Source organism: Helianthus annuus, chromosome 4 (genome assembly GCF_002127325.2).
Source record: "Helianthus annuus cultivar XRQ/B chromosome 4, HanXRQr2.0-SUNRISE, whole genome shotgun sequence".
NCBI lineage: Eukaryota > Viridiplantae > Streptophyta > Magnoliopsida > Asterales > Asteraceae > Helianthus > Helianthus annuus.
Genome location: NC_035436.2, coordinates 156,380,199 through 156,391,128, shown reverse-complemented (window position 1 = coordinate 156,391,128; position 10,930 = coordinate 156,380,199). Strand labels below are relative to the sequence as shown.

At 34.4% G+C, this 10,930-nt stretch overlaps 1 protein-coding gene and 1 long non-coding RNA gene across 2 annotated transcripts; one reads left to right on the top strand and one right to left on the bottom strand.

Annotated features, from left to right (window-relative positions):
• Positions 1–1,116: 1,116 nt before the first annotated feature.
• On the top strand, positions 1,117–5,578 carry LOC110934908. Its single transcript, XR_002588719.2, has 4 exons — positions 1,117–1,182; positions 4,747–4,850; positions 5,059–5,119; positions 5,388–5,578. It is a non-coding gene; the product is annotated as an uncharacterized LOC110934908 (long non-coding RNA).
• Positions 5,579–7,851: 2,273 nt separating this feature from the next.
• Positions 7,852–8,848, bottom strand: LOC110934909 (hevamine-A). Its single transcript, XM_022177620.2, has one exon. It carries the CDS (start codon positions 8,846–8,848, stop codon positions 7,967–7,969), a length of 882 nt encoding a protein of 293 aa, XP_022033312.1. The 3' UTR covers positions 7,852–7,966.
• Between the last annotated feature and the right edge of the window lie 2,082 nt (positions 8,849–10,930).

The window sequence follows — 10,930 nt, the reverse complement described above, 5'->3', positions numbered from 1 at the left end:
TATGTTTACCTTTCGTATGCAATGAGAACCTTTCATGATCACACCTCGTGCTTCCGCCGCAGAAAGGGGTGTGACATATTTTGAGTTGAGTTTGTAAAAGTGGTATTAACAAGCCTCAGTTCACTGATGAGACAACTGAAACGCTCAAATTGTTGCGTCAGTGATTCACCTCTAACATGACAAAATGTTTCATACTGTTGGTTCAGGATTTCCCTATTGTTTTCTATGACTTCTTCGGTTCCCCCAAACTCTTCCTTAAGCGCGTCCCATAACTCTTTGGCACTGTTATAGTGTAACAGTCCAGCATATATTTCATTGGGCAGCGCTGATGCTATGATGCTAAACACTTTAGCATCTAGTTCGAACTTTTTGATAGTCGGTTTCGGTATAATTTTCAACTGGTTTTGGAACGAACTTTTTAGCATCTTCAGCGCTTGCACTACAAGAAAAAAGCCATATAGTGGCACACGTTTTTAGTGGCAATTAGATTTTGTGCCATTAATTTAGGTTTTAATGGCACTTTGCGTATGCCACATTTGCTTAGCACTAACTTTTAGTGACATTAGATTTTTATGCCACTAATTAAGGTTTTCAATGGCACTTTACATTTACATATATGTCACTAAAAAATTTCTTAAGTTTTTCCAATTTCCCTCCAAAACCCCTTTTAATAAAATTTCGCATAAAATTGAACTTTTATGCCATTTTCCCTCTAAACTAAAAAGTTTAATTTTTCAATTCCCTCTAAACTAAGAAGGTTAATATTTCAATTCCCTCTAAAGTTAAAGTAACTGTTTTTTTTTTTCACCAAAACCTATTCATCATTTTATCCATCAAAATTAAACTTAAAAATCGTAAACGAAGTGTTCTCCGCCAGCCCCACCATTAGGGTTTTACCTAATTTATCCAAACCTTCGCTCTCCTCACCTTCACTATCAGCAATCCTCTCACGGAACTCCACCAGCCCGTCACTATGTTCAGTTGGGTTTAAGACATCACTAAGGTAACACGAATTTCAGTTTGTCTATCACTTACTCTCCTAAAATCGTAGGTAATTTCTTCTTTTACAATACTTTTTTTTGTGAAAATTGTGATTTTTTGCATATCGGTTGGATCAGAAGGTAAGTTATGGAGCAATCTCATACAAAAATAACATAAAAAGACCAATTACAAGAGCAATCGGTAAGGATATACTTTTCTAGCAGCTTTGATATGTTGGTACATCTATTTGCATTTATGTTCTGTGTATAATGAAGCAATCTAATAAAAAAATTACACATATTTGTTTTATTGATCCATATCAATAAACGTCAATCATACTGATTAATTGACTAAGATTTTTAGGTAATCACCTTATTACACTTCAGAAATTAGTTTGCTAAAATGTTTGTTTGTAGTGATCATGCTTTAAATTGGGTTCCGTGTTTTGCTTTCCTAACCCCTAATGTTAGCCTCTTTGATATTTTAAAAACCTTGTGTTCACTCTAATAATTAAACAAAATAAGCTACTCCTATGGATTATAATTGTTGAACAATCATTCATTTAGTTAACGATGAAAAAAATGAACTTTATTCACGATATGTAGTCTTGATGTTAGGGGTGTGAACTTCTGACACGACTCGAAAACATGACACGAACCTAACACGAAATTCGTGGGTTTGGGTTTAGTCTACACGGGTTCGGGTCAGTTTCAGGTTGAATTGATTGTACAAGATGGGTTCTAAATTGATTGTACCAGGTGGGTTCTAAATTGATTGTACAAGAAACAAGAGAAAACTATAAGATGTTCGCCTATTTAGAGTATATGATAAAGTGAAATCCTTAAATGGATCAGAGTAGAAGTGTACAAATCGTTTATTTTCCAAACTGGTTTGGGTTATAAACCAAACCAGGTTGGTCAACACAAAACAAAAATCAGTTTATTAAATCACTTTTTTTTAAATATTTACCCTTTAAAAATAATATTCCATCCATACTTGAATAAACCTTTATAAAGATAATCTCTATTGTTTATATAGATCTTGAAGTGATCCATGCTTCTGTATATACTTAAAGTTTAGTTATACTTATGCTTTAATATAATCTATAATATACCAGCAGCAGCGTTAAACGGGTCGCCTGTTATGCCAACAGCAGCGTCAAACGGGTCATCTATTTATAAAACAGTGCATGCAGACCAGCTGCATAGTGCGAACATAATAGTAATAAGAATTAACGTTAGCTGCGGACAGAAACATGTCAAAACATTCAAACGGGTCAATTGTTAATGATTGTATCATTTTGAATATATTGATCAATGATCATTGTATTGCTTAGAAACCAATTATGGATTACACAATATGACATGTGTATTGTCTATTGATTTAGTATAAGCTCGCTTACCTCGTCAAGGAGTAGCCATCGAATTGATGAATGAATCACAGATGCAGCAAGAGCCAAGAAGTAGAATGAAAATTCAATACAGATTAATTGTTATGCGTAATGTTTTGTGAGTTATGTGATATAATTAGGTATAAAGCTCTATTCGCTATTGGGCCAGTCTATTTTAACTTGCAAGCTATTTTCGGTTCCCAAGTCTATGTCGGGTTTCTTGAATAAAATAACCGGAACCGACCCGACCCTATTTCAAAAGCAATACAAGAACTGAACTAATGACTGAGATGCCTAGGTTCGGGTTTGGTTAGGTGTATTTTCGGTTCGGGGGTGGGGTGTCTCACACCCAAAAAATGTATGACACCTTGCCATTCAAAATATATATATATATATATATATATATATATATATATATATATATATTAAACAATTTAAATAAAATTTAGGTCTGGACCGTAAAGAACCAAGGCATACATTAAACAATTCAAAAAATGTATGATTACCCCCCAAACCGAAAATACACCTAACCCAACCCGAACCTAGGCATCTCGGTCTTTAGTTCAGTTCTTGTATTGCTTTTGAAATAGGGTCGGGTCGGTTCCGGTTATTTTATTCAAGAAACCCGACATAGACTTGGGAACCAAAAATAACTTGCAAATTAAAATACACTAGCCCAATAGCGAATAGAGCTTTATACCTAATTATATCACAGAAACTTACGCATATCAAATGATCTGTATTGAATTTGCATTCTACTTCTTGGCTCTAGCTGCATCTGTGATTCATTCATCAATCGATGGCTCCTCCTTGACGAGGTAAGCGAGCTTATACTAAATCAATACACATGTCATATTGTAATCCATAATTGGTTTCAAAGCAATACAATGATCATTGATCAATATATTCAAAACGATACAATCATTAACAGTTAACCCGTTTGACTGTTTTGACATGTTTCTGTCCGCAGCTAACGTTAATTCTTATTACTATCATGTTCGCACTTCGCAGCTGGTCTGTATGCACTGTTATATATATATATATATATATATATATATATATATATATATATAGAGTAAGGTTAACATACAAAAAGCCTTATCATACATCACGTAGGAGACAATGGTAACCGTTGGATCAGGGGTATAATCACGCATGGGACCACATAATCACGTATGGGACCACATAATCACGCATGGGACCACATAATCACGCATGAGACTATAATCACGCACGTTCTATGATAATAACGCACGTTATATTTTTTGTCATGTATGTTAATGTATGTTAAGCCTTGAAGTACATTATACTTTCTCTCTCTCTCTATATAGATATATATATATATATATATATATACATATATGACCCGTTTGACGCTGCTGTTGGTATAACAGGCGACCCGTTTAACGCTGTTGCTGGTATATTATAGATTATATTACAGCATAAGTGTTTAACTAAACTTTAAGTATGCTGTACAAAAAACTTTTTTCTAATTTATGGTATCGTTTATTACATGGGAAGTATATACAGAAGCATTGATCACTTCAAGTATGGATAGAATATTATTTTTAAAGGGTAATTAAAAAAAGTGATTTTAATAAACTGATTTTTGTTTTGTGTTGACCAAACTGGTTTGGTTTATAATCCAAACCAGTTTGGAAAATAAATGATTTGTACACCTCTACTCCGATCCATTTAAGATTTCAGTTTATCATATACTCCAAATAGGCGAACATCTTATAGTTTTCTCACGTTTCTTGTACAATCAATTTAGAACCACCCACCTTGTAAATCATTAACTATTTTGGCAAACACTTCCTACTTGCGTTTCATTTTTTATGACTCTTTTGGCCATGAAAGTAAGAATTTGAATCAAGGTGAGATTTGTCAAACACTAAAATACTCCACAAAAGTATAGGATCTGTAAAAGTTAACTATTTCCATTTTATCATTGAATAATTATGGGGTTTTCTTGATATTACTCTTACACTTGTGCATCCAGTCAAGTGTTGCATATTTGTTATGATAGATAGGCTATCTTTATTATAAAAGTCAATAGGTTGAATGGTTGATACTTTTTAGTCCCATTAAACATCGTGCAAGAATTTATCTATTAGCACTTTTACAAGTGTTTTTTATACAAAATACAATTTTGTATTGTAGTTAATGTGTCTTTTAGATCTAGAGACTGATTGTATCAACCCATACTTGCTAAGCAACCAAAATACAAAGCTTACATTGGCAAAGTTTATCACTGATTTGTGCTTGTTTCATCTCGTCACACGACAATGAAAACTGTGATCATGACTAGTTCTATACACGCCTTTACAATATATTTTAGCTTTTAATTATCGTGGCTGGCCATTTTGTTCTAGGTTAATCTTGATGGGCACGAGTCAAAGTTGGATAACTGGATGCAGGTCAAAGCTGAGATCAGTTAGAAACGTGTCATCAGGGTATGGGAGTTGGAGTGCGTATGGTAAACCCAACATTTGTGTGGTTTTCTATTTTTTTAAGGTCACTTTGATGGCTTAATCATGCTTTTTTATTATTTGTGCAGTCATCTATTTTATGGAATCATGACTATAGATTAGTCGCACTTGCTATTTTATCTTTAAATGGTAGGCATTTGTAAGTGTTTTTACTAGAGGAATCTTATGTCACCACTTTTTATCAATGTTTTTTAGGTTTGGTCAACATATTAAAGTATCTAGGCATATGCTAATGGGCAGAGGAGCGACACATTAGGTAAGTTTTATGTGGTGCTTATCATCAGTTGCTACTATTTTATATTAGTTTGATCTCATGACATTCATACTTTTGGTTTGCAAGTACCATCTTGGCCTTAAGGTTGCTAATTCTATGTTATTTGCAAGCTTTTCTGTTTATGCTAGTTTTTATTTTCTTGCTTGGAGGTTTTATTAGATGTTACACAACATTTTAGGCATAATTATTGTTTATATTTTCTAATTAAAAGTTTCGTTTTATGGTAATGGAATTTGTTAATGTTCTACAGGAGACTTGAAGGAACAACTCTTGAAGGCTTATTCGTGAGTAGTTACGCTGCTTTGACTAAATTAGAGCACTTGTATGATTATTCAGCAATTTTGTAAAACTAATAGCAATTATGCACTTACGTTGCTTAGTAGACATTTGTTTTTTTGTAAACATTTGGAGTGTTTGAAAGATGATCCAACATTTAAATGAAGTGATGATATTATGATTTCCATATTTTTACATTTTTATTGTTATTTTATATTGTAAATAAGTTATTTAATTAATGTAATAAATGTGTGTATTGGCATTTAATTTGATTTGATTAATTATTGTTTAAAAAAATGCCACTAAAATGTTTGTAGTGACACAAAAATATGCCACTAAAAGCTAAGTAGTTTGTTGTGACATACTAAAAAAGTGCCGCTAAAAGCCCAAAAACTTTGTACGGCATATCAAAAAACTGCCACTAAAAGGCTTTAGCGTCAGAGCTTCTAGTGGCACTTTTCTTGTGTGCCGCCCATTCCTATAGAGGCCTTTAGTGGCACTTCTTTGGTTTTTATGGCACATTTTGTATGACACTGAATGGCATTTTTTTTGTAGTGTTGGCACTGTGGGAACATGGGGACCAAAGACGACAGACCTCCAACAACCTGTGCTTTGTTGAGCGTGGATGTGACCCATCCTCCTCTGCCAGATGTTGTACTCATTTCTTTTTAGCATAGGTGGTTTAAAAAGCGAGCCGATGTTGTTTTTATCATCCTGAGATTGTGACGTCATTCTTGTTGTTTTACAGACACTGAGAAATCAACTTAATGGTGATTAATCCTTGCTCTGTTTTTCAACAAACGAACAAACGATCAGCATCAACTGTTATGAGCTGAACTATTTACGTCAAAATGATTGTTAAATCAAATTTGACTGTCCAGGCTCTGATACCAATTGTTGGATCTGAGTTTGATTTTGATTGTATTTTGTGTTTGTAATTAAAATGAAAATGGATGAGTGTGCAGCGGAATTATGATGAAAACAAACTTTGCATACAATCAAACGAGAGTAATACTTTGATCAAACATCTTTTCACAATGAATCGGAAGATTGAATTTATTTCAATAACGATTACAATGATTGATGTATGAATGCAAACTCCCCCTCAGCCAGAGCTCAGTTGTTTGTTCGTGCAAAGAAGACGATGATGCAAAAGAGCTAATAGAACAGTACAAAGTACTGAACTATTTATAGGCACTTGCAAACCACTGAGCATCTTAGCTGACGTCACCATGAAAGTGACATCTAACCTCCTAACAAACTCTAACCTCTGATCTATACAAACACTGCTATGTTAACTACTGCTATTACATTACATTACAAAACAGACTATTGATCAGCTGCTGCAACCTTCCACTGTTGTGCACCCAGCAGTACTTGTCCGGATCAGCAGTGCTTGACTCAAAGCAGTAGATTGAATCAGCAGGGCTTTAGTCTTTCATCAGGTCTTTACTTGAGCAGCAGTTGTAGGTCAGCATTTTGCAAGATCAGCAGATAGGAGGTCAGCAGATGTTGAAATCACTTTCAAGGGGAGAGATTTGTATGTAATCATCTGCTTATTCTGGATCCACTGCTCTGATCCAGTTTTGGCTTTAATTATCTGTTCCTCTGATAGGGTTCAATCCCAACATTAGACCATCACACATCTTTCTTAGATGCAGCACCATATCATACTGTGGAATTCGTAACTTTCAATAAGGCCAACAACGTTAAGAGTTCGCTCCACAGAATCCTGTTTTAAGTAGTCAAGGGTGAATATTTATAATAAAAGAAAACCAGTAATTTGTAACTGTTCTTGAGTTTGTCATTGGTTTTGTTCATTTTGTAAGGAAAAATCTTGTTTGTGGGGTCTTAAACTAAAAAGTTTATGTTATTTAATTTGTTAAGGCCTAAGAATAAGGGGCATATTTTTTTTTGGTCGGCAGGGAAACCTGAATCCTGAGGACTGCCTCTTACAAATCTTGTTGGTTTATTTACGTTCGTGAACGTTCATTAATATACACAATTACACACACATATAGATATTTATATATTTTTGTTTATTAATAAACCAAATTATTAATATATGAGCTGGTTATCAATATCATGGATGAATGATGATAACTTGCAAAAATTTGAAGCTTTAACATTTCTATGGTCACATGGAAAGTATACATACGTGCATAGCCTCAATTTAAAATCTGAACTAATTTGTAAGAACACACCTATGACTATTGCATATGTATAGTTAAAAGGCCTGGCCATATTATGTACCTTTTAAGATTCATGCAGCCTGTTAACTTTTGTGCAGCAATACAATTTTAGAGTCAACACCATACTAATTTAGATAGATTATAACATGTTTGGGCTGCAACATGTCACTTCAGAGACAAAACTATGAGTTGAATGAACACATGCTCAGCAAAATCTACCATGTAATGAGCAAATGCTCTGTCCGACACTCGGGTTCAATAGATATATAAAAACTGAATTCGTACAAGAACAATAGGCATATATATCATACTCACATATAGGATTCATACAAATAAAGTTTTACAGAAAGATTTTTACAGTCTAGACATGGCTCTTAATGGAAGAGCTGTATCCAGTCTGATCATCATAATACTTATCCCACAACATAACTCCTCCATATTTTGCTGAACCTTTAATTGCTGGAAGCACTTTGGAAGTAAGGTCACCAACAGGGATGTATCCACTTCCAGCAGCTGTAGGTGATGCTGGTAGCCCCAAGAAAATCTTGGCTGCTGGTATATCACTAGTCCACTGCTTCCAAGCATCTTCAAGATTGGTGATGCCTCCAGAGTACTGACAAGGAGGGTTGTTATAGAACTGAACCCAAACATAGTCAAATAGACCTGTTTTAAGGGCGGTTCCAATATACGCATCTGGGAACGGACACTGGGGAGCTGCTGTCAAGTATACCTTCTTTCCTTGACTGCTGTATCCAGAAAGATACCTTGCCAGGTCATCCCAGTGTTGGGTGGTTCCTCCTTCGATATCAAAATCGATTCCATCTAAAACAGCTTCGCCAAGTGGACGGGTGGATGATTTGCCACCTAAGAAGTTATTCCAGAGGTAAGTGGCTACCTGTTTGGCGTCTTCGGCAGAGGTTAGGTAGTAGCTCCCGTCTGCTCCTCCAAGAGTGAGCATCACCTTTATTCCTTTAGCTTGACATGATTTGATGTCGGTGGTTAAATTGGTGCAGCCATTGCTGTATGGATCACAGTGTCCTGCAAGATTAATCATTGGGGTCTGACCATTTCCAAACGTTGCTAGAAACGCAAGGTTGACGAAATCATAGTTCCCTGTCGAGCATGTCTCAGCCAAGGTGCCCTCACCCCCGTTTTGACCCCAGTAGATAGCAATACCGCCAGCATTGGCACCCACTGCTAGTAACAACATCATTGAAGAGAAAAATGCTAATGGGTATGCCATTTTCAGCCAGTTATGTGTCTTCAGTTGAGAAGTAACGGTGTCTTCAAGTGTTTGAGAAGTTTGGTTTATATAGCTATGAGATTGGTCTATTGGTAGGATTCTAATTTTTTAGTGTTCTAGAAAAGTAATCACCTTGGAGGGTAGTATGTTGAATCCTCTTTTAGCTAATAAAGGATTAATAATTTAATACAAAATCATTGGAAAGTTTGTGTGTTAGTTTGTCATTTCTTGATGTCCTCTGCTTAAAAGTTATGTCCATTTAACAAAAAAAATAAAAACAATTGTTGGTTTCTTAATATAGGGCCCCAGACAGATTTATATATTTGTTATTGTCAGTAACTAGGGACGTTAAACTGGTCGTGTTCTCGGGTCGCACCCCACACAAACGCGAAAACCGTGCCAAACACATGATACTGAACATGACAGATTTTTCATGGGTTGACACTTGACACAAACATCTTTTGTATAACTCGAAAATGTTGTTTTATTCATTTAATTTTGCATATTATACTCTAAAATTACAAATTTACAGCCAAACTATGACTTTATAAATGCACTTATGCACATATAACAATTATGTATAAACTATAAAACTTGATGCTTATTTATAATTTACATATCTGCACAAAATACCCAATCGATTTATATATTGTTTAAAAAAACTATAGAAAAACGGGTCAATCTGAACCCGCTTACACGACCCGTTGAGCTGAATGTGTTCGCGAGTTTAACTCGAAACAGACCCGTTAGATTAAACCCAAATCCATAAATTTCATGTTGTGTCAGCTATTCGCCGCTTTCACCTATGAGTAAGATAGTAACTTTCTAGGAAGCTGTTTGAAATTCCACTGTTTTGCTGTTTCAAGAATATTAGTTAGTAGTTTTTATTATATTGTTTCACCAAGTTTAGTTAATGTTCTAATTCAAATGTACGTTGCTCCCCTTAGCGAATATTGGTTTCCTTCTTCTCAGCTTTTGTCTTTGATGAACATTTCTCAGGCTGTGACGTTGGCCTTATATAAGGCTGTAAACGAACAAAAAGCCGTTGGGGAGTTCCTTAATGTCCGTTGATTCAATAAATGAACGAGCATGAACAACATTTTTTGTTTATTTAATTAAACTAACAAAACAAAAAACACTACTTGTTAGTTTATATATTTACGCTCATGAACATATGTTTATGTATGTTTTTATTCACTAATAATACGCGGAATTAATATATGAGCCGGTGATCAATATCATGTAAGAATGATGATGCATTGCATAGTTTTGTTTGAAGAATTTAAAGCTTGTATTCTTCTAAAAATAATTTCTTTTTGATATATTGTCTGATGGTGTTACATTCTGATATTGATATGGATGTTAGGTTTAAAAAACTCGGATATTTGGTGTAAAATCATTCATATTAGTTTGTGTTTGTTTAGCATGTTAATGAACATAATGAACTCGAACAAATTCATTCTCTTAACAAACGGACACAAACAAGAGAATATGTTTCTTTGATGTCCATTTATTTGCTCGGTTAAAGTTAAACTAACGAACACAAACATACCTTGGTCAAGTTCCTTCAGTTCGTTTACATCCCTAGGCCTGTATGATGTTTGCGCAACTCATTTCCAATTTGTAGTAAAATCATAAGAATTTACATGCCATCTTGATATCTTATTGGAAGTTCACAAAGTTATATTCTTAATTTTACCAAGTACTTGAGGGCAAAAGATCAAATACAAATAATCTTAACATACTAAACATACAAATTGAAGGAAAACTCAAAAAGACAAGGTGACATTTTTGTAATTACCACCAACTATCAAAGTTACTATACAAATGTGAACTCAACCAAAAATACCTAAAAAACACAATTTTTTTTAACATTGTTTATTAAAAAATCGGTACATTTCGTTAGGAAATTTTTTTTGCTACTACTAAAAGTAGCGATTTTTTAATAAAAATGTTAAAAAATAAAATAATTTGTGTGTTTTTTTTATTTTTTTTAGATTTCTTAAGGTTTTTTGGGGGTTTAGTTTTTAGCATTTTAGCTTGGGCGGGGGGGGGGGGGGGGGGTTGTTAGGTTTTTGGGGG

Coding starts and splice junctions, on each gene's coding strand:
- LOC110934909 (XM_022177620.2), bottom strand. CDS start 8,848: ATGGCATACCCATTAGCATTTTTCTCTTCAATGATGTTGTTACTAGCA.